Source organism: Phoenix dactylifera, chromosome 9 (genome assembly GCF_051530095.1).
Source record: "Phoenix dactylifera cultivar Ajwa chromosome 9, Ajwa_hap1_PhDact_Kaust_v1.1, whole genome shotgun sequence".
NCBI classification, from domain to species: domain Eukaryota; kingdom Viridiplantae; phylum Streptophyta; class Magnoliopsida; order Arecales; family Arecaceae; genus Phoenix; species Phoenix dactylifera.
The window spans coordinates 23,344,326-23,368,941 of NC_143198.1; the positions used below are offsets into that span (position 1 = coordinate 23,344,326).

Sequence of the window (24,616 nt, forward strand, 5' to 3'; positions counted from 1 at the left end):
GAACCAAGAGGAGAGGAGAGGGAGGCGTACGGCACCAAGGGGAGAATAATACCAATGCCCTAGGTGTCGCCAAGTCCTCCCCTTTTAAAGCATCTAGGGCTCCTACAAGTTAGGAGCCCTTTGACACTTTTCCATAAGAGGGGCGCCGGCCCCTCTCTTCATGCCGCACCAAGGAGGAGAAAAGGGGAAGGGCGTGAGCCCCTCCTCTTGTGTTGCCCTAATCCTCATTAAGTAAGGTTTTGGATGCCCTAATGTGGTCAAGCCCTAATCCAATTAGGCTTAGCCCAAGGGTGAACCAATTTGGATCCAATCTAGGTAAGTCCTAATCCAATTAGAACTTAAAACAATTTTGACTCAATTGAACTCTTCAATCCTAATCCAATTAGGAGTCTTATTGATTCATTAGATTAATAATTAATTGTGACTTAAGAAACCCTAATCCAAATTAGGACATATTTAATTTTAGTCCTAATCCAATTAGGACTCTTATTTGAATTCGAAGTCCTAATCCAATTAGAACTTCTAGGAATCCTATTCCAAGTAGGAATCTAATTTTAATTCAAAACTCCTAATCTAATTAGGATTGTAGGAATCCTATTCCAAGTAGGAATCCCAGTCCTACTCCAATTAGGATTTCCAGTTCTAATCCAATTAGGACTCTAGGAATCCTATTCCAAGTAGGATTTGTGTTTTAAGTCCAATTAATCAATTCCCATTTCTTCTTCAACTTATTATCAATCGAATTGATTACTCGTGATTCCTAATCACTATTCAACCATCGGATCGGTCAATACTTCTAGTGTGTGTGACCCCATAGGTTCTATTCTGACTGGTAGTGAGATATACTGCGATCTCTATCACAATATCATTGAAAACTTCTTTTAATGGGTTGGAACGATTCCAACTCAACTCATTAGGGTTTATCGATCATCGAGACAATCCCTATGAGTCCCACCATCCACCAGTAACACCTAGCAGCATGTAGTGGCTACCCAGCAGAATAGAATGGTGAACCTCTAGGTGCAGTTATTATATGATACAGTCCTTCTATCGTGGATCCCTACAGGATGGAGGTCATGGACAACTCGTCAAACCCCATCGTCTGTCATATGTCAAGATTTATTCGACTTAAGTTCGAAAGCGGAGAACTCTTTCTCTACTGTGCAATCTGCCCCGGCCGAGGTCTTACGAACTCAGTCTTATAAATCACATAGGATCTCTTCTTATCTATCAAGGTCGATAGATTCCTTATAGGTGCATACCCTACTCCTACAGTGAACCTACTGTAGCCAATCTACACTGCATGGACCCATATGGCTAGAGACCATGTATGTGTGCAGTCAAACTACAATAACCTCACTGTGAGTGGCCGAAGCACCGTAGGTCAAAGGACCAGTCACACTACTGCAACATCAAGCAAGTCAATGACGAGTGGATAGACATCCAAGTGACTTCTTGTCTTGGTCACGCTCAGTACCCTTATTCTTAACAAGCACCTGCACTATTACTTCAGTGTCGCCACACTGTGGACTCGAGTCTCGTCCATCCATAAAAAAAGTAATGTATGCACTGATCTCATCGGATCGATCACCGCCCTCGAGATGATCCATCGATCAGGAGCATTCAGAAATTAATCACCAATGATGCATGGCTCAAATTCTTGACTCTTAAGAATATGCATCATCATCTTATTAATTCTTGGACGATTCATAGACACATAAACAATATGAATGAAAAAGATGCCTTTTATTTATTCAATAATAATAAAGTCAAATACAAATTATGTCCCAGAATTAATATTGTATCAGTCAAAAATTGGCTTCTAGGGCATACATCTAACAATACCCACTATCCTCCATGCATCGAGAACGGAAGAAATTGAGCAAGATCTAGCTGACCGCCGGATCACCCTCCACCCGGTGGCCCCGCTCATCCTGCAGGAATCAAATCATATTTATCTGCCTTCTGATGTCGTAGATCAATGAAAGAAACTAGTGTTCTGGTCATCCTCTCTGACCCATTGAATTCTAGATTTTTATCTCCAAAAGATCTCATGTTGATGTAGGATCGAGTAGTGAGTGGCGAGAAGCCCCGGAGCCCCAACATGTCGGCTTTAGGGAGCGCACCCACCTGATCTTTTTTTCTTTGGAGGTCAGCAATCGCGGCCTCCACATCCTCTTCTTTTCTTTGGTAGTGTTAGATGGAAAAGCTTGGGGAATGAAACATTCTCTTACCAACATGAAAAGGCTGGTGGAAGACCCTATTAAGATATCATGTTGGAAGTCAAATATGATTGGAGCACATTATGTCCTACTTACTATTTAACTGTCATGCAGCCCTAGAAAGGAAAGAAACTGCAGCATAGATCAGTCTCGCCTTTGATCTGTGCCTCAGCTGCAATCAGCCTCTTTAATGTTTGAGGGATTGCAAGCTTTATTTTCCTTAAGCTACAGCTCTTGTTCGTCCTCTTATGTCTTCCAGCAAATTATATTATGCTTCAGAGGAGGTACCAGACATGGTATGAAATTGGTTGTGGAAAATTGGCGGTTTTTCGTTTCAAAAACTCTCTCAAGTCAGACTCTTCTGTGAAATTTGGAGCTCACGGCTATTCTAAATTTTGGTGTTTTTTTCATTTTAAAGTCTCATTCGGATAGCAGGAAAGTGTTAGCCTGGAAATCTTTATGAAATTGCTTGGAACTTTTAGGCAATGAATGCTCTTGGTTGTTGGTCTAGATGAGGTTCTTTCCTCCACTGTTTCTTTTTACGAGCATCAATATTTCCTGTCCTGATTATCAGACATTTGGTTTGGAGCCATTTAGCTTCTTTTTCTCGCATTTGTTCCTATCTTTTTTTGACAATGTAACTCATCTCTGCCCCTCATCTCTATTGTAAATATGATTAATCTTCAAATAAAGTCGGGTAGCTCTTTTTGCCTCCTTTTACATCACAAAAGGAAGAAATCATATTCTACACCGTATGCACTACGTGGCGGTGCACTATGCCAATCACACATTCTGGTTCCTATGGGCCTTATGCATCATGTGCTCATTTCAGATTGTTGTCCCGTGCAGTACAATGTATAATTTTTTCGTAAAAGGAGAAGCCAAGGCGATCGTGGGGAATGAAGGGATGCCATATCTTTCGCTACATAGAAGTTGTTGGGTCCTTTTTAGCCACAAAAGAGCCTAGCAAGAAAAAACTTAGCCTCTCCTCCCATCTTAATCGAAAAACATCTATTCTACTATATAACACAAGCTCTCCTTGATGTATGGACACGAGGCATGTCTAACTGTCCACATCTCCCAACCCCTCGATTTCTATCCTATGCTATCCGTGCTTCTCAACATGTATTGGTTAGGGCTAACCATGGGATTCAAGGTTCAAATCCTTCCTCTAACATTTATTATTTATTTATTTATTTAAAATTTCTTTCTAAAGAATAAAATACTTGTGTATTGTATATATATGCCACACATTTCATATATGGCTCCATGTAAAAGAAAATTAGCATGAAAATATGGTAATCTTTGCTTGTGATCGTGGCAGCATTCCCTGGCATTTAGTTGTCCTGCATTTAGTTGTCCTAATTGTACAAATAAGGTTTTTCAAAGCAAGCAGATCATTCACTGAAAACTAGTATATCTTAGTTCATTAGTTCTTCCTACTAATTAGCTATATCCCTTCTTTCTTCTCTTTTAAAGTGGAAAAATGCCTCTCTGGTCTCTTTTTACAAATGCAAGACAAGAAGGAGTCCAAAGCATGGAGTATCGCGTAGTCCAGATACTGTAGTCACAACGCGTATCGGTTTGAGTATACCATGCAGTCTTCCTTCATCTCCAATATTTAGGATTTGATGAGCCTTGATAGAGACATCACTATGGAAGCCTGAATGCTTTAGTATAGCAATTCTTAATGGATGGCTACATTTTACAAGTTCAAGACTTTGTCTAATTAATTAAATACAACTAACACTACAAAAGAAGGAATAACTCCCGACGGTTTTTTTTGTCTCTACCGATGCTTATAAGCGTCGGCGAATTCCCAGCCCACGCTTCACAAAGCGTGGGTCAGACGTCGGGCAGGTGGGCGTGGGTCGAGTTTAACCCGACGCGTCAAAAAAGCGTCGTGGGTCTATGCCGACGCTTTTAAGCGTCGTTCCTTTTATAAGACTCCGACGCTTATAAGCGTCGGCAAGAAGGTTGGTTACTATGGTGTTAGGCCAATGCTTAAAAGCGTCGTTAAAGGCGTGCCAGTTTACGTTCCGGTTGCTTTTTCCGATGCTTATAAGCGTCGACATTAAATTTCTCATCATTTTAGGGCCATTAGCTCTTTGTTCATATTGATTGGTTAACTAGTGTCAATTTGGTCATGTGTTTCGTTTTCTTTCCTTTTCAAAGTTAAAAAGAAGACAAAATGAAAAATTCAACATCAACAATTTTTCCTAGAAAATAAAACATAAACTTTAGGAATTTCAAAGATTGAAGCACTTTGACAGTAGCTTGCTTGTTTTGTTTTTTACTATTTTGCCTTTTCTGATATAAACTTGGACCAAAACCACTGAGATTTATGAAATCGAAACTCATTAGGCTCAACCAAGACCAAACCAAATCCATATTAGGGATGTGAGTTGATCAAAGATAAATTGATGAATGTATATATCCTGACCATTATCAAGAGCACAATTCTCACACTTGATTAAATCACTGGCTCGTGAATCTGCCGAACCATTGCAACTCACAAATAATAGACCAATCCATAATGTTATCTGGATTTAGTAGGATTTAATGAATTCTATACATATTCATGCTGCTTTATTCAGCAAATACAAATCTTAATGAAAGCCTAAGATAGTTTGGTTCTCCAAGATAAGAGAGGACTGAGAGTAGAAATGGAGCAGCTTTGTTCAGCATAGTTTGGTTCTCCAATTACATCATCCATGATGGAATTGATTCTCCTCCTTCTGATCCCAAAGAGGCCCCATATTCTGTTCTTGAATAATCCGGTAATAATGGTGCACGAGATCATGAGGCATCATAATTATTATGAGGCTTTTTTTTTTGTTTTCAGGGATAAAACAGCAGATTAAAAAAAAAACCTAAAACAACATAATTATACACCCTCAACTGGTGAACAAATTTTCCTACAGGATTCTAAATGCATAATCTAGCAAAGTCATTAGATATGTTCACAGCAAGCAGTTATGAACGGAGAGTATGAGGATCACTTACCTCAGACGACGGCGATGTCGACGGCGGCGGAGTAGCTAGGGCTCGCGCGGGATGGAGGTGAGATGTCGGCGCGCAGCTAGGGCATCGGTCGACAGAGGATGAGGAGACGGGGCCGGGCGAGCGTTAAAGACAAGAAACAAAAAAAGAGTTGGAGGAGGAGGAGGAGGACGAGGAGAAGAAGGAGACTTACCTCAGACGAGGGCGAGTTCGACGGCAGCGGGGAAGTCGCCGATGGAGGTGAGAAGTCGGCCGGGCGATGGAGCTAGGGCAACGAGCGATAGAAAATGAGGAGAGGGGGGAGGAGGAGGAGGAGGAGGACGACGACGACGAGGAGAAGAAGGAGACTTACCTCAGACGAGGGCGAGTTCGACGGCAGCGAGGAAGTCGCCGATGGAGGTGAGAAGACGGCCAGGCGATGGAGCTAGGGCAACGAGCGATAGAAAATGAGGAGAGGGGGCCGGGTTGGGGGGTTTTATGTTTTCTAACGATGCTTTTTTTAGCGTCGTTGTTTTTGAACGTTTTAACGACGCGTTATAGCGTCGTTGTTTCTGGAGTTTAACCGACGCTATGAAAAAGCGTCGGCAAAGGTTGGCGCCGAGCCAAACTTTATCGACGCTTTCCCCTAGCGTCGGAAAAAGATAGTCGGCAAAACCCACATTTGTTGTAGTGTAAGTTCTTTACACTGAAAATATCTGGTGGAATTACCTGAAGATAAATCCTGTACGTTGAAAACATTGAAGCCAGTCTACTTATTGATGGCTTGAGATACATGTACGAACTAATTTATGTGCAGAAACTGCTAAATTATCATGATAACGGTTCAATGGTGACTCGCCGAGATGACCGATAAGGAATTCTCACAATTACTGTTGTGGCAAGGGCAGACACAGAAGACCCCAGGGAACCTTCTAAAAGCTCCTTCCTTTCCTTCGGTCCTTTAAATAGCCCCAAGTTGTCCTTGTCTTTTCGTCATCTCAAGCAAATGCAAAGCTAAATGTGAGGCAAACCCAAAAAAAGTTCATCACTTATTAGCTTCTTCATGACTGCCTCATTTCCACCCGTCCTAATTTTGCTTGTTAACTTGAAGGCATGTCTTCTGATTTTTGATTAACATCTTCCATCTATCTGACAACCATTAACTGGGCTGACCACCCGTCGTATACATATGGCTGCAGCAGACCCTACTTTTTTTTGGATGAATACGGCAAATTGTCTGCTGACTTTAATTTAAAATTTAAAATTAAAAAAAAAGTTAGAACACTTCAAAATGATATGATGCAGACTCCTACCATGCCAGACCAGTTACAAGGCAGTATACTCTCCAATATGAGTTCACTGAATCTTAATTCTATTTAACCACACGCTTACAAAGAGAACTGCTCGTGCAATCGTAGTAGTAGTTATGCACAAACATGCATAAGAATGCCTTGGTATTCTCCCTCAATAAAAGTGTACCATGATATAATCCCTGTTTTACTTGATTAATAAACAAAACCACATGTTCATGCTACCATAATGTCTTATATGCCATTAGCTTCTTTCCTCGATGGTGATCGCGCTGCAACGCATCACTTCGATGACTTCCTTCCTAACTGCTATCAAGGAAGAGCATTTGTTTTGGCATGAGGATGCAACACTACAGTTTCTTAGTGCTCCTTCAAGGAACACGTTTTGTGTTTCTTGAAGCAGAAGTGTGGTTATCGACAACACGGACATTTTCCTGATATGACATAGTTATACATGCCAAAAGTCCTATATATCTCTTCAAATGCTCTTCCCCCTCAACTCGTTCCTCCTATGGAACGTCTCCTTTGTCGATTCCCTGCTGCATAGAAGCAAGAGAAAGACTAAAGCTGATGTGCCTCGAAGGTAGAGGGCAAGGGAGGACTCTCCATCTCCACTCACTGGGAGAGGAAAGGAAGGAGCTTTTGCTTTTCCCTGCTATGTCCCCGAGTCCCTCTCCGTGGTTTTACGGGTGGTTGTTTAATTCCTCCTTGGGGGCTTTGCGTGGTGTTGGCAGGGCAAAATCTGGCTGTCCAAATGCATGTACGCACGCTGGAAATGATGGCTGTTGGGTTAGTCTCCTGTGTAGCCACATGAGTGCATGCTCTCATGCTTCTTCCCCATGCAGCGAGCATAATTATTATACTACACCTGTGCTGGGTTCTCGACCATTATATGGGTCCCACACAGAAAGAGATAGAGAGAGATGGGTGATGGAATGGGTTAACTCGGAGAGGTGGTTGCAAGGGAGGCCCAAGGGTTGTCATTTGATTTATGAGGTCATTTCTTTTGTAGTTGACACCTTACAGTACCTTGAGCACACAGGCTGGGCAGTTGTGACTGGCCTTTGTGATCATTCAGAAACAATGGTTTTGAGTGGGCAATTTTGGTGTCTTAAGTGACCCGAGCAATCAATCCATTTCTTTTCTAGATTCAAAGTTCTAGATTCAAGTATCCTCAAGTCCTTACTTTTCATAATTCACAAAAAGAGCAATTTGATGATTATATGCATCTACTTTTTATGTGGGGGAAGACTTGCAACTTCAATGAGACAAGATGCTAAATACTGGAATATATCTAACCTTAACATTAATACCTCATCCTTACGGTGCAAGACATTACTTCAGCTTTACCCCTAAGCATGACACATTCTGCATGATATCCAGCCATAAAACTACATGCAAGACATTTGTATCGATCTTTTATTTGATGAAACAATTTTGTTCCATATAAATTTCTGCTGAACTCAATGAAGCTCAGAAAACTTTCAATTCGTCCCATGTTTTGAGGCAGAAATAAAAATCATGCTCTTGTCACTAGCAAATAAAAGAAAAAAAAAGAAGAAAGAAACCGTGGGACAATTTTTTTATCTATACAAATAAATAAGCTACTCTTGGTAGACTTCATGTGCCCCTAGTTCTGCAACATCACCAGCGTTTGCCTATGAGCCACAACCAATCAAGTGTCACCCCTGAGAATATACCTGCTAGAAGAAATAGGACAAGCAAGTTCCCCAGTGCATTTTGCTCGGGTCCCTGCACAACCAAAATTATTCAGTCCTCGGTGCAAAATAAGTGCCTGCAATAATATTTAACTACTACTCTTAATGCACACGTTGTCAACATCTTTACTAACATTTCTCCCTTTTTTTAAAAGAAAAGAGGGAAAAAATTAACTAACCTTGTATCCTTTTGGTGCTGCAGTAAGCACACACACAGTAAGGTAACCATTGGTGAGTCCTAAAAATGATGTCAACATAATCATCCATCCTTGATCTCCATACTTTGCTGTGAAGTAGAATGCTGGAATCAGCAAGAAACGAGAAAGAATTGCAACCATGAGGCCCTTCCGTGATGTCAACTTGAGCCAATTCACAAGAGGTACATATCTCCCTATGAGGTCCCACACATTATACATCGCAATCAAGACAAGTGCATACCTAAATGACAAACAAGATAAAAGATGATCAACATCAGTTAGTAATATATTTCATAAACTATATAGAACATCCTAAGATCCTCATATTTTTCCTTTATTCTGACCTCCAAGTTTTGAAAAGATAGCAAAATGGAACAACATTAACTCTGCATAATATTTCACAGGTCAATTTCTTTGCAAAGAAAAAGGTATTTCACAGGCAAATGAATATCGATAATGTGTTGTAAGAAGCAAGATACTGAAATACATGAAAAAATTGGAAAATATTGAAATGCTTGCTATCTGCTCAGAGTTACCAGCATATATGTTTTGCATGTAAATTATAAGAAACTTTCCAGGCATGAATTCACTACATTTATAACCAAATCTAAAATTGAAACTATTGACAGAGAATGATAGCTCTGACATGAAAACTTACCATGAACCCAAGCTGTGGGACCCAGTATCCTCAGACAAGAATCCAGGGAAAATTGACAATGTCAAAACATATATCAGATATATGTCAATTGCATAATCTGAATTTTGCAGTAACAACTGTTTGTTCGTCAAACGCTCTAGAAGATTTGGGTCCTCTTCAGCCTGCAAGGAATGTTTACTTTAATGAGGAAACAAATCTTTTGTTTCCAAAACAAGCAGTTCATAAATTAAAGGTTTCTAATAGCTGCGAAACTTTCAACATGATACAGACCCCTTGATCACGTTGCTTTTGGATGCCAGCAGCAGCAAGGTCTGCAGCAACTGTCATCGATCCTTCTGAAGCTGCTTTTGAACGGTAGTACTTCACAATCGGCAGTTCGGGAAAGATGAATGCATACAAAAGCACACAGAGTAGCTCGAAAAATGCTGAGATCGCGAAGAACATCACTGCAAGGGGAAGTTAGAAATCACAATCATTTAGAAACTTACTGAAGATACATCTTAACATTTTACCATGAAAAATACGAGATGAGGACAAAAATTGATATGAGAATTAGCCGATATAATCAAAGGCCATTCATGATACAGGTATAGGATGTCTCATAGATTAATTGTAAATTGGAGGGTTTGGTACCTGAAGGATGTCATGAATCATTTGGTGTTCTACTTATGAAGCTTAAGAGACTAGTTTTGGTATTATGTGCATTGCAATTAATCTGCGGTATTTTTAAATGATTAAATAATTATACTAGAAGGTCAGAATTTAATTTAAAATAGTTTGCTAAGACATTATAATCCTGGAATTGATTGAGAAAAAAACTTGTGGGTCAGACACTACAGATTATTTTACTAGATGTATGTGCAGCAAAAATCACTTCTGGCAAAATACTAGTTTGAATATGCACAACAAATGGTATAAATATCAAAGTCTCAAATGAAATGGATGGTATATTCTCTACTTATCAGATTACATATTTGATAAACTAAAATTACGCACTAGCTCCCTTGCGAAGACCATCTTGGGTATTCTCGAAAGCTGCCTTTGTTATTAATCTCAAAGCAGAGGTTAAAGCCCCAGATGCAGCCAAGCCAGCCAAGAAGGACTGCAATTTCCCAAGAAAAAAAAAGGTCACGAATGTTATAATAATGTTCCCAATGAAAATTAAAATAAAAAAATATAGAAGTAATCCACCATCACCTGACCTGCATGAATTCTGGGCGCATCAAGAACAGATCACCAACCATCCCTCCCTGAGCATGAGCATCGGCAACTCCAAATGCTCCACTGATGGCACATATACCGATAAAGACTCCGATCCCGCCTCTTCCAGATGTTGCCACATCCAACTATGATGGAAACATGCAATGTCATGAAAATTTGAGAAAACCTTGGGAGTAACCACAGTTAAAATTCTAGGAAAGACCATATTTACATGATTTAAAAATAACGGAGATACTTGCCACAATTAGTAGCAGAGAACTTAAGAAGAACAGAGTATATCCAGTTAGGTTGCGGCTTCTGGTGTTGATCTTTGACTCATTGTATGCCAGTATTGCAAGCGTTCCAAGAGCAAAAGGTTGATAAACAAGTGTAAGAACTCTTGTGGGGTGGTACCTCTGCAATAGGAGAAATCCTCAGGCAATTCATTCAAAAATTCATCTAATATTCATTGATCAGGAACTTCACATCAGTATTTCTTACAATACATTCTCCTGCAGTGCTAAAAAAATATGTGTAATAACATAAAAATGAAATCTTAATAAGATATACAAAAAATTTTATTTCTGAATAAGTTAATTTCAGTCTCGTTACACAAATTAGTTGATGGCTTGAGTAACATTTTCACTTCGGGCAGCTTTCCTAGTCCCCAAGTTGGATAAAACCAGGTTTAATGGCACAATTTGTTGAAGGTCGAAATCACTTTAGCAACAAATTATATAACTAACATTTTCTATACTGATTCCCCAGAGCTGACTCATAGATGACTGCAAGAATGATACGATCAAGAAAGAATGGTGCCACATCAACTAACATCTTGCATCATCTCTTGAATAGAATAGATATGCTGGAACTTTGCATGCTAGAATAAATTCTCAAGACATATACGTCGGTTGTATTGCTAGCTATAAAAACAACAATATTTAATTTGCCATCAAGTAACACCTTTCCTGTCCCCAAACTATAAAGCTCATAGTTTATATGTCATCCCCAAAAATATACGTCAAAAACACCAAACTTTTGGTCTTTGAAATGCTAAATTGAAAGTAAAGCTAGAAAGTGTATATACATATTTCATAAAATTTGATTTTATTCAAATTTCATACCTTAAATCCTAAGACTTAGTTCTGAACAACGCCATGTTAGTTTCCTGACTTCTTATTATTTCTTTTGACAACTTGTCATGGAATCACCACATCTAATTTTTTATCACCATTACACATACATACATATGCATACATTAGACAAACATATATAGTATAATATAACATTATATTATATTATATCATAAATACAAGTTGACATTCTATGCAGACTGTGAGAGCAAGGATGCCTATCATAACTGATTCAGAGGAACATAAAAATCAAAATCTCATTAAATTGATCAAAACAACAAATATCAGCAGTACGGCAGTTTTCAAGAAATAGTATAGCAGAAAACAGAACATAGTTCATAAAAGTGAGATGCATTATAGAGCCAGAATGACACAAAATAATGCTAGTGATTGAACGCAATAGGACGATGGTGAATAAGGGAAAAAGGTGCATACTGGAAAAACGTAAACATAGTAATCTTCAATTGTTAGCATGCTATTCCATGAGAAAAGGCATCCATTTCCTAGAAGCCAGCAGATGAAAATTGCAAAGTACTTCCCCTGTTCATTTATGCAAGAGTAATTAGTGGTTTCCTCAGAACAATCACCGAATAGTGCATAGTTTCCAGTAACTTGCTTTTTTTGAGTAGAAGTTGCCAGAGTGCCAGTAACAATTTAGCAGAAACTGAAGGGTTAGGTAACGAACCTTATTTCTAATGACTTCACTGGTTTCAGTCTGGTAACTCATGATTGATCTCCTTCAACCACTCCTACAAATTCACCCAACAGAAAAAGAGAAGATGAATAACAACATGGTGAAAGTTTTCTGATAGCATAATGTAGCAGATTGAGAGGAAACAAGGGCTAGACAACTCTCTGGTTCAAGGAGCTTCCAGTAAACACTGATATCAAAGCCCACATGCTGCTGGTGACAAAATGATGCAAATTTCATCCACAGAGAACATGACTTTTATTAATAAGCATCCTAACAAATAAGGTACACCGTCTCGGTAGCAGCTCCCGTACTGGTGCCATCCTGTCACTGTGTCGATAAACCCAGTATGGGGCCGATTCAGTGAACCGAGTGTCAGTATGTCCCTTACCGTCCGGTTTAGTATGGTGCGGCATACCATGCCACAAATTTGAGAGTTTAAATTCTAAAAATAATTGAAAAAATTGTAACAACTACAAATACAAACAGCACTGTACTCTAGCAGCACTGAGCATATAGCAACAAAAAAGATCAGAAAGATGCCAAAATATCATAGATCTATAAGATCACAGATCCTTCTGCAGAGTTGAAAACTTCCAATTTTATGCTTTAAAAGTATATTTCACATAAACTTTGGCAGCAATGTACTTTCTTCTATCCATTTGTTCTCTCTCTTGGAAAGACAACACTATTAACCTGTCACTTGTACCAGTGATCGATAAATCAACAGGCAGATCAGCATCTGAAATTACACCATGCAGCCCATAGTATTATATTAAATAAATCAAAAGTACTGATTATGGTGACCTCACAAAAAAGATGCATTTAAGATCCACATCAAAGTAAAGGATTTGAAAGCAGATCATCATCAATGTCCAAAAGAAAAAATATCATCAGAAATCAAAATAAAAATATGAATAATTATATAATTATTCAACAAATAAGTCCAACCTCACTCAGAAAGCTTCTCCATATTTAAGCTCCTCATGCACTTGAATCATTATAATATCCACATACACAACAAAATGAATCAAATTTTCATTTGGACATTCAGAGATAAAAATCTATGTTGATTTTTCAATGAAAGGCTCCTCGTAGCAAAGAGATACTCACTGAGAAAACCTAAACAGAAGTCAAAAGCCTAAAATGCCACACTGATAAGAGAAATCATAAACTATACACAAGACAGATGTTTTACCAATTAAATAAGAGATCAGCTGGAAAGGGCCCCATTGCGTAAAGTAAGTTAAGAAAAATAATGGACAACGCTGCCAAAAGATAGTAATAATATATTTTCCTAACAACATTATGCATAATCATATGTGAAGGGTTGAACCCACTCAACAAGCCAGGTCACATCCGATTCCTTCTATCACCAAATCAGGAGATATTTGCAGAGAAAACCTAAATTTTAAAATCAAAGATATAAATTTAATACATTGATTTCTACACGAAAGAAAACCATGACATAAAAGAAATAAAGCACAAATTTCTTATATCAATCTCCTGATAGAAACAAATAAAGATCGAATCTTGATGTCCTGAGCTTGACTCCACTCCATACCCATATCACATTTAATCTCCTTCTGCACTTTGACCATTGAAACCAAAGGAGCATCAGTGCCAACTAAATAAGGAATCAATATCTTGTCATAGCAAAGGCTTCTTGAGAAAGAGAGAGTCTACACATACAACAGGAACTTTATCAACATCAAGATTCAAAACATCTAAATGGAGAGACGAGATGGAAGAACTATGGAGGGCAAAAACCTCATCAATTCTCCAACATCCAAGGAATAAAGACTGTATCCTTCTTCACAAGATTCAATATCACACACAAAGCACCACGAAACCCAAGAACAGACTCCTAAAACAAACAATAACACAATCTTCTGAAAAGAAACAGAGGTTTCTCAGGACAGAAAGATACTTACAGAGGAAACGCAAGGAGACCAGGAAAACAAAACCAAACCAAAGATGACAAAGGAAATACCAAAGAATCACGCAGTTTATACAAGACAGCAAACAGAGTCAAATGGGAAAAAGGATGGGATAAGGAAGCATACTTTGTTGGGGGGAGGGTAGAAGATTCCGTCGGGTATCTGAAACGCTGGGAGGGGAGAGACGCAGGAATCTCTCCAAGAAAAAGGAAGAGTCTTTGACCCAGCCAAAGGGAGAAGAACAGCTAGCTAGTCGGAGGGATGCAAGAAGTGAAGAAGATATCCTATTTGTTTTTTTGTTTTTGGTGAAAGATATCCTTCTTCTTCTCTCTCTTTTTTTTCTTTTTTTTTTTTGAGAAAGATATCCTTATTGCCACCAAGGTGGTAGCCCAGTTGGAACAGGACGTTTGCTTCCAACCAAGTGGTTCTAGATTTGAAACGTGCGGGCATCGATTAAATTCGGGGACCGGATGCCCCACGCCTGGATACGGGGTCTGGAAGCGCTACTGGCCGGCTGGTAGCCTGGGTGGTACCAGATGTGACGTACTCACACGGAGGATCGGGTTGGGTAACCGAGCCGGCCCACGGGTGGGGAGGGTATGAGTAAAATAGGTCGGGGTGCCCAACACACGACTCGGTTTACTCGCATCGAACATTCTTCTGGCGGGAGGGGGCCCAGTGGTCGGGGCTGCTACGCGGGGGTGGGCCTGTTTCTTCCTCCCCAAAAAAAAAATCCTTATTTGTTCGCGGCGGCCGATCTTGTTCCCATGGGCGCTTCCAAAGTCGCAGAAGTCAAAACACGATGGAACCTCACGTGGTTTTTTTTTTTTTGGTAGGTTGGTTCGGGGCGCAATCGATGGAACGCACTCGGCCATCCCAACCCCTAACCTCGCGGGTTTTTACTTCGGTAAGTAAGGCTGCAGTTAGTTTGGGTTGACCTGCCACCTAATCTGATTAATTTTGAAAAGTTTTCGGGGCTGGATCAGATTCTAAAATTATATGGTTTTATTTTTCAGATTAGATTTAAGTTTACTGAATTTAAATTCAACTTGATCTGATCCGACTCATTTAAAATTTATATAATTTTGAGTTTTCAATCCTACAATCCGACCCGACCCGTTCTAATCTGAATTTATAAAATTATTTGGGCATGTGGGGGTGCAAACAAGTTCTAAAACCATGGATGGGTTGATCCGAACTGAATTCTAATTTTTTGGGTTGAGTCCGGATTATACATGAATCTGATCCGATCCGAATGCTCTGTTGGGTTAGCGGTGGATCCGACTCAATCCGATCCGATCTTCTATTGAGTCGGGGTGCAATGGATGGGACGCACTCTGCCATCCCCACCCCTAACTTTGCGGCTTTTTGCTTCGGTAAGACTAACCTTGCGGCTTTGATCCAAAAAAAAAAGAATTTTTTTAAGAAAGTGTTTTTTTAATTTCAAGTCTCACAAAATTACGAATGTTGGTATGGTTTATGGTGCCGTGTAAAACCAGCTCATCTTTTTCTTTGATAGGTATATCTTAACTCTTTCCTTAAAAAGAAATTTTAAAAAAAGTATATATCCCCGTTATTAACGTGACACTACAATTACACTCTCCCGGTTGGTTGCTTCTTTCTTTATTTTTATTTAAAAAGACTGAGAATTAAAAAGAGAGAGGTGCATTTTGTTTTATGTGGGAGTATCCACAAATGATAGTCAAGCACCATATTTAAATGACTATTCGATGAGACATGCATGGAGAAATAGAAGTTCAGTAAAGCTTGTTTATTCCTGAGACAAATGCCGAGGGAGTAAACAGATTTATCTGACTGATTAAACAGGATTAGTAAGACCTCATGCATATTTTTCGGGAATAATAGAAGTGCAGAGCACTTGGCATGTTCTTCGTTGAATATCACTGCTAGTGTTTACTGTAGTGGATACAAAATTTGAGAGAATGAAGTGTAGAAACTTTGGGTGCGTTTGGTTTACGACCGGAATTGGAATTGGAATCAAAATGAATTGAAATGAAAATTAGAATTGTTATATTCTCCAATAAGATTCGTTCATGACTAGAATCGGAATCAAAATCAAAATTAAAATAAAATTTGAATACTAGATAAAAGTCTGGATTAGGGTTGTGGGATTGAGATATTCCTTCTTCTCCTGGAATCGGAGTAGAAATGGGATCCCCCTAACCAAACAATTGGAATGAGAGTTACACAATCTTATTTCTATTTCATAGGCCAACTCCCCCCAACTAAATATACCCTCTGTATCAAAGGAAATAGCTACACCTGGAGAGGTGGTGGGGGCCCAAGAAGAAAGTTTTTGATACTTATAAATATAATCCGCCTCTTGGAAAAAAAAAGGGAGAGCAAAATGAACATACAGAAAATCCATCTTTTCCATATTTTGATGTGGATTTTGCTATATGATCAGTTTGGACGAATTTTAATGTGACAAAATGCTAGATGTTACAAATACCTAACCTTAAAGCCAGCACTTAAGCTCAATTTGGAATGTAAAAACTGAACTCTCGTAACAAAGAGTACCAAGTACCCCATCCTTATAGGAGACACTACTTCATTTGCACTTCTATGCCTGACACCTGATCCATGAAATCAAGTCTGATGTGTCCATATGTAATCTTGCCATGAAGGTAGGCACAAGAAACTTTCATTGAACTTCTATCTCATGAACAAATTTTTCAGTGCTGAATAAATCTAAAGAAACAATCAAGTTTCTTTAGTGCATTTCAGCTAGTTGCTTGATTCTAGGAAAAAATAATGAAGTCAAAGACCAAGAACACTTTCAGTTCTATTCCAGGATCTAAAATAGATTATATAAAACATGCAGAATTAAACTGAAGGAAAATTTTTATCTGTACAAGTAAATAAGCTGTTTCACATAGACTCAAGTAGTCACTGCTGAAGCATCATCAGCCCTTCACTACAAGCCACAGCCATTCAAGAATAACTCCTAAGAATATACCTGCTAGGCGACAGCACAAGAACGTTCCCTGATGAATTTTGTTCAGGCCCCTACACAACCAAAATCACTCATATCTCAGTATAAATGGATTGCCTACAATAGTATTTGATTACTAATAATAGATATAACAACGAGGTCTAGTTCACTAAGCTTGTATCCTTCGGGCGCTGCAGTAAGAACACAGTAACTTAACCGGAACTCAGTCCTCAGAATGGTGTTAAGATGAATAGATGATCATCCATCCTTGGGCCCCATACCTCGATGTCAAGCAAAACGCTGGAATGAGTAAGAAACCTGAAAGCACTGCAATCATCGAAAGTCCTTTCCGTGTTGTCAACTTGATCCATGTCTAAAGGGGTACATATATATCTCCCTGCGAGGCCCTTTTGATCTACATTTTGAAAAGATAGGAGAGGAACATCATTAACTCAGGGTTCTACGTTTTGATAAAGCTGATACTAAATTACTACACAAGCATGGGTCACACAATAACTTATTGTTGGCATTTATGAACGAAAATAAAGAATCTGACCATGACCCCAACCTATGGATTCAGATATCTTCAGACAAGAATCCTATCTTTGCTTTTTCAAAGAAGCAGTACTCTACATGTTTAAGAATTTGGATAATTGTAAGACCATTGGCAAGATATGTAGTCCATGACGCTGCTTTGGAATGACGGCAGCAGCAACTGTCATATATCCTTGTGAACCTGCTTTTGAGCGATAATACTTCACAATCAGCAGTTTGGGGAAGATAAATGCGTATAAAGAACATGGTTGCTTGAAAAACACTGAAATCATAAAGAACATCACTGCAAGGAGATATTAGAAGCGACATCAAAGATTCATATTTACTGAGCAAAATACTGGAGAAAGATAAGAAATGATGAGAGAATTAGCAGCATCATAAATTCATGATGCAGGTTTACAAGGTCTTAAAAAATAGTAGAATCTAACAGGTCTCATTATCTGAATGACATCATGAGCAGTCATTTGATACTACTTGTGAAGCCTAGGTACGTAACAAGCATGGTATGATAGGTACGTAGCATGCATATTTTGAAATCAGAGGAATTTTACTTGTGTGCTTAAATACTAACGAAGTTTTACTTCAATATATAATGGGAAGCTGCGAGCTTCATCTATCAAAACTCGTAAAGGTAACTTCGAGCAAGTGCTGCTTTGGAATACATCAACAGGCCATCCCATCTTAACACACACACAGACATTCTATTCTGTTTGTTAATCTGTATACCAATTCTTGGACATGCTGGTTACAGGTGAGGTCAGGGTTAAAATGAAGGAGAATGGTACAATACAACCAGGTAGGTCAAAGCTCTCAGTTGGCCTATGTTTACAAATCATTTCCCTTGGAGGTGTCAAATGCAATCCAAAGTAAATATTCTACTTCCCTGCTAATGTGACCCCTCATGCAAGGTTAAGTGATATCTTTACTAACTAGCTCCCTTGTGAAGACCATCTTGGGTGTTCTCAAAAGCTGCCTCTGGAATTAACCTCAAAGCTGAGGTTAGTGCCCCTGCTGCAGGCAATCCAGATGAGAATGACTGCAATTACACATTAGAAAAGGAAAAGAGGGACAAAAAAAGAAAAAAAACTCATGAATGTCACTGTACTGAATTAAATAGGTAGGATGTACGTAGTTTGCCAACATCTAACCGGAATGAACCCCAGACACATCAAGGACAAAGCACCAATCAACCCCCCTTGAATGGAAGCATCCTAATGCTCTAAGGACAGTGCATATACCAAAAAAAACTCCAAACCCACCTTTTTCAGAAGTTGCCACATCCAACTATAAAGAGTGATCCAGCACACGAGACTCCTGCCACCGTAGATTTTAGAGAGGGTCATATATACACAAGTTTATCCCCATTTGCGTAGGGGCTATTTTTCTATTTCGAACCCATGAAACCTAAGCTTTAGTGGAACAACTTTACTGTTGCGCCAGGTTCTACCCTCATGTTGCCACATCCAACTATGATGGAAAAAATGCTAGGCCATGAACTGGGTTTGATTTAGGAAGTCAGTAACAATTACAACATTGAAAATTTTAGGAAAATCAAATACATAATTCAAATTATAAATGAGATAGTTTCCCCAATTACTAGTAGAGAAGTTAAAAAGAATAAGTTTGTCCAACTAGGTCGTGGTTTTGTTCACACCTCATTTCAACAATCTAATTGGTAGCTATGAGCAAGCTCCACGTGGACTAATATTAGATTAAGTCAAAATAGTTGAAAGTCATATGATCCTTACTGGACTTGGTAGAGTTCGATCGTGATCAATTTCACCAGGTGGATGCATAGATCAAAAAAAAAGAGAGTTCGGTGATTGATAAGCAAGCTGAAATCTCTGGACATGGCCATGATCAACCACAATACGTAAGAATAAACCAAAATGGCTGAAGTGGTCTCAGAAATACTTTCAAATACAGAAGTATTGTATTGTAGGCCAAGGTAAAAGAGATAGCCAATATAAGCTACAACCAATAACATATGATTATCGGTCTTACAGTTGATGCAAGGATGACTATCATATATATATTTACTATTTATGTCCTCTATAGTAGTTTATAGTGAATAAAATCTTTCAAAGATACTTTCTTTTTTTTTAATCCAAGAGCAATGGAGTTGCTAAAACTTTGTGGATCAATAAGAAAAATTATACAGTATCTTGTAAAAGTAAAATAAACAACAATGATTCATTTGCCAAAATAAAGTTCGTAACCAAACCACAAAGTACACCAAAGAAATAAAAGGAGTGGCCAGTATACCATGAACTACATTTATTTCTCAAGAAAAACTAAAGAGCTAGATTCATACTCTTATTGGCCATGTTTATACTCTTGTTACAATCACCGAAGGTGAGCATGCTCTATCACCGAAGGTGAGCATGCTCTATTCAGAGAATGACACTTCCATGAGTATTTATCTAATTGGTCTCATACAATTTCCTATGTAGCCACCAAAGGATGTTCGGTCCTTTTTGTCTTTGGTTGAATTTTTGCTGGATTGCATAAGTATTAGTTTTAAAAAACCCTCACATCTAATTTAACCTATTCATAATTGAGTCAAAACTGGTAGTACTGAAAGAAATTTATTTTGTATGGATCCAAAATGTATGCTTGACCTATTTATAATTAGCCTTTACAAGTTTTGAGACACATGAGACAGTTGATGGGGCATCATGTTGGCTGCCATGGAAACCTTAAAACAGTATTGTTTGGATAATTCAGCAATATTAGACTAGAATTTCAGTTATATTCGTGGCTTGGGAAACATTTCAGGATAGCCTATATTAGCAGCATAAACTGATGTTGCATTTAGGTGTTGTATGATTCTGAAATGCTCCTCAGAGTCTAGTTTCTAGCTTTTGTTAAACCAGTGAAGTGGTGTGTTAGTGGAGTGGACGCAAGTTCCGAAGTTCCACTTGCGTCACAACGACTCACTACTCAATGAAGTGGACATGTAGTTTTGAAGCGTAAACGGAGGGTCTCCTCTTTCTGCCTTCATAAATTCACTCGACCACTGTGCCTTCTTAAGATCGATCTATCTTGAAGTGGTCAAGGGAGTATATATTATATCAATCGCACTTGGAGTATAAATGAAAGGAGTGGAACGAAGTGTCACTTCAGGAAACATGGGTATTGAAAATCTTAAAAACCCGTGGGTTCCCAATTTTGAAGGAATTCCTGCCATAACCCAACACCCCCTAACCTCAATCCTACAAGAGAAAAAAAAAATCTTCAATGGCCTTTTTCTTCCTATCAGCGAGGGATGCAAGCTTGATAGCATTTGGCCGGGACTTCGATTTTTGTTGGGCTATAGACTGCAGGTTGGAACTTGGGCAGGCCAAGTCCAATTCCTGCAGGATTGTAGAATATCCAAACAAACTCTAAAAAATGGTCTAGGATAACCATCCAAGACAGTCTCTCTAATGTGAGAAATTGCCCAAGCTATAGCATTCGTTGCCCTACATCCTTTGGTCCTTCAAACAACTAGATGCTGTAGATAATCTAATTTTCCATTCTTTCTTCTCACAGCTTGACAACTAACTCGTGGTGTCCAAGCTTCTAACCTGCCAATTCTCCCAAGACTCATCAAATTTGAGAAGCAAATATGAAGGCCTTGCCAATGGAAACTCTCTTCTTAATTGTACCTAATTATTTCAAATAGGCTCAAGTAAGTTATCAAGCATGTACTAGAAGTTGCAAGTCTTACATCTTGCATTGATACTATTTAATTTGTTGGATTCCTGCCTACAAGATTCTAACCGAGAGTTAACCCCACGTCTCCCAACACCTCAATTTTTCATCTTAGAATATCTTTGCAGATGAACAGTGATCTTATATGATCATGTGGAAATTCAAGTCCATGTTATATTATTGATGTTAGAGTATATAGCATAATTGGTGATTGTTACAATTAGAGGTGGCAACTTTCGACAAGACCCATTTATCTGATCGAGATCCAACCCGCATATTGGGCTCGTGGATTGAGTTGGGTTCGGATGAAGGCCCTTCATGCTGTTGGCTCAAGAAAGTATATATTATATTATTTCAAAAATAAATTATCTATATATATCTATTTAAGCGGTGGTGTTATGAAATGCCTGTGAGTCATTGGATCAATTATTTATATTATTATTTTATTTACCTTGTCAATCATATTACTATAGGTGGTAAAGATTCTATTAATTTGTAGAGTTTTTGCTAGTATAATTTTTAATAAAAAGCTATTTACTATTTGGTAACCATATTTTTGAAGTGAACTTTAACATCTATTTGGTGACAAAACTAAGAAAATAGTTTTAGTATCAAGAAATGACAATAAAAGATATTGCCTAGTCCTTTCAATTGTTTAACCATTGCACTATCAAAAAAACTCCTATTTACAAATTATTTATTTTACTATTTTAATCTAAATAATATAATAAATAATATTTTTTTCATATTTATTAGATATAATAGTATTTTCATAATGTTATTGTATTATAATAATATTCTGATAGAATAATTTGATGTTATTATTCTAGTATAATGTTATAGTAGTATGATATTATACCATTTTTATAATATAATAATATTATATTATTATATTTGAATATTATAATTTTATAATATATCATTATATAAGCTACAACTAATAAGATATGATTATCGGTCTAACATTTAATTCAAGGACAATCGTGCTACCGATTGCAACTATCAATTTATCCTATCATATTAAATATCATATATATCTACCATTAATGTCTTCTATAATGGTTTCTAATGAATAAAATCTTTCAAATATACTTTCTTCTTTTTAATCCAAGAGCAACGGAGTTGCTAAAACTTTGTGAAGCAATAAGGAAAATTATACAGTGTCATGAAATAGTAAAATAAACAACAATGATTCATTTGGTAAAATAAAGTATGTAGCAAAACCACAAACTACACTAAAAAAAATAAAAGGAGTGGCCAGTAGACCATGAACTGCATTCATTTCTCAAGAAAAACTAAAGAGCTGGATTCATACTTTTATTAGTCGCATTCATACTCTTGTTATAATCATCAAGGGTGAGGACGCAGGTTCAGAGAATGACACTTTCGCAATTATTTATCTAATTGATCTCATACAATTTCTTATGCAGATACCGAAGGATGTTCAGTCCTTTTTGTCTTTGGTTGAATTTTTGCAAGGTGTATGAGTATTAGTTTTAGAAAACCCTCACATCCAATTAAACCTATTCATAATTAAGTCAAAACTGGTAGGACAGAAAGAAATTTATTTTATGTGGATCCAAAATGTATGCTTGACCTGTTTATAATCAGCCTTTACAAGCTTTGAGACACATGAGATAGTTGATGGGACATCATGTTGGTTGCCATGGGAGACCTTAAAACGACATTGTTTGGATAATTTTGCAGTATTATATCGAAATTCCAATTACATTCGTGCATTGGCAAAAAAAAAGATCTTCAAGGGTTTTTTTTCTTCTTATTAGCAAGACATGCAAACTTGAGGAGCAACAAAAGCAAAATCTCATATGGTGACCCTAGTATAATTAACAACATAAGTAGCTACCTAATTAGCTGCACTATTTGCTTTTCTATAGACAAGCGCCACCTTGAAAGAGTTTAGGGTAGCACCATCTGCCAATAATCCTGTATCAAGGGATGAGAATCACCATCACAAGATGCTATGTCTGACAACTACTTACTTAACCACAGCTCTAGAATCTCTCCTTTGATACAATATAGGATAGCTTGGAATTAGCATATGTCAGTCCTTCTCATGGTCCATATAGTTTAGCCATCAGAATAGTAGTATCAAAAACTCGAGCATCGCTTGTAGCAAGAAAAGAGCAACTATGACTTCTTCCTGATGATGAAACCTGCACCACCATAAGCTCTCTTGTCATGCATGCTACCATTAAGTTGATCTTAAGAAAGTAAGAGGATGATGAGTCCCAAAATGCAGAAGAGGAAGATCATATTGGGAAACATAGAACCTATAGAGAGGGAGCTACAAATTTCCCATTCTATCAAGGATCTCTTAGCTAAAGCGGTCTATATAAACCTAGAGACCCGAAGACAAGACTTTTCAACTAAATTAATATAGGCTTCAAAGGATACTTTGAAAAATAAGCTCATTCCTGTCCAACCAAATATGATAAGCAATGCAACAAATCAAGGTCCCTTTACTTGTTTTTAGAGATTTCTCTTTAAGCGACTGAAGAAAGGCATCAAGGGAGGGCAAAGGAATCACAGATGAGGTCAAGGGAGAAGAAGTTTACCTCCATGCCTATGCATCCAGCTTACACTACAGAATAATATATGAAATATATTCCTTAATACTAGGATCGAGATCACAATGAAGTGGTGTATGAGTCCATGTTAATGCAATACAGTACAATACAAGAGCCGATTCCAAGCAACTTTCCACATAAACAGGGAAATCCTTGGATGAAACGAAGCCTCCATATCTAGCCAGTACTCGGGTTGAAAGAGGCGTACATGAGAATAGTCTGAAGAAGTCTCTTGCCTTGATGGTCAAACTAGAGAACAGACCCACCCTCATCCGTCGGCACTGTCGAAGCCCTGGATCACCATGGACAAGATTCAATCAGTTAAATCTTCAGTAAAATGTTGATGATGAATCAGTTATAAGCCATGCATGGTACTCGCATCGACGGGTCATGAACAACATCACTAGAGGTACCGTCACCAATGCCCCATTTGAGATTGGAGTAACTGACATGGGCATAGGAACAAATTCTCTTTCAAATAAGGGAGATACTCTTGAGTCAATACTGGAGGGAGGAGATAGACCACGGGTCATACTTCACTCTCATGAGCAAGCACCAGAAGTTGTCCTAATCCAGCATGAATCTTGCCAGTTGCCACATATTTGGCCATCATCATCACATTTCTTGCAGCTAAAGCAGGGCTTCCCTGGTCTGTATTCAGGGTAGGATGACATACCCAATCCCACGAAAGCAAGTGCACTATCCTTGAATTGTTCAAACTTCAAAGAGACCATAGAGTTTCTCCACAACTTTTGGGTAAGATAGATTTA

General features: G+C 38.2%; 1 protein-coding gene across 10 annotated transcripts; it reads right to left on the reverse strand.

The window, feature by feature from the left end:
* Positions 1-7,906: 7,906 nt before the first annotated feature.
* LOC103714749 (equilibrative nucleotide transporter 3-like) lies at positions 7,907-14,387 on the reverse strand. Of its 10 annotated transcripts, none has more exons than XM_088704451.1 (12): positions 14,178-14,340; positions 13,882-13,978; positions 13,676-13,793; positions 12,106-12,169; positions 11,856-11,960; positions 10,548-10,703; positions 10,290-10,433; positions 10,084-10,189; positions 9,358-9,533; positions 9,088-9,248; positions 8,412-8,670; positions 7,907-8,266 (listed from the first exon to the last, which is right to left on the reverse strand). In XM_088704451.1, exons 4-12 carry the CDS (start codon positions 12,145-12,147, stop codon positions 8,159-8,161), a joined length of 1,257 nt encoding a protein of 418 aa, XP_088560577.1. In that variant the 5' UTR covers positions 12,148-12,169; positions 13,676-13,793; positions 13,882-13,978; positions 14,178-14,340; the 3' UTR covers positions 7,907-8,158. The 10 variants fall into 10 exon arrangements, with proteins under 10 accessions (XP_088560577.1, XP_088560574.1, XP_088560578.1 ...); XM_088704448.1 differs by having other exon boundaries at positions 13,452-13,793; XM_088704452.1 differs by lacking the exon at positions 13,882-13,978 and having other exon boundaries at positions 13,452-13,697.
* Between the last annotated feature and the right edge of the window lie 10,229 nt (positions 14,388-24,616).

Excerpts from the sequence above, each read along its gene's own strand:
- LOC103714749 (XM_008802129.5), bottom strand. The coding sequence starts at position 12,147 with ATGAGTTACCAGACTGAAACCAGTGAAGTCATTAGAAATAAG. Across the intron at positions 11,961-12,105 it reads GTGAAGTCATTAGAAATAAG|GGGAAGTACTTTGCAATTTT; the intron begins GTTCGTTACCTA and ends ATAAATGAACAG. Across the intron at positions 10,190-10,289 it reads TGCGCCCAGAATTCATGCAG|TCCTTCTTGGCTGGCTTGGC; the intron begins GTCAGGTGATGG and ends GGGAAATTGCAG.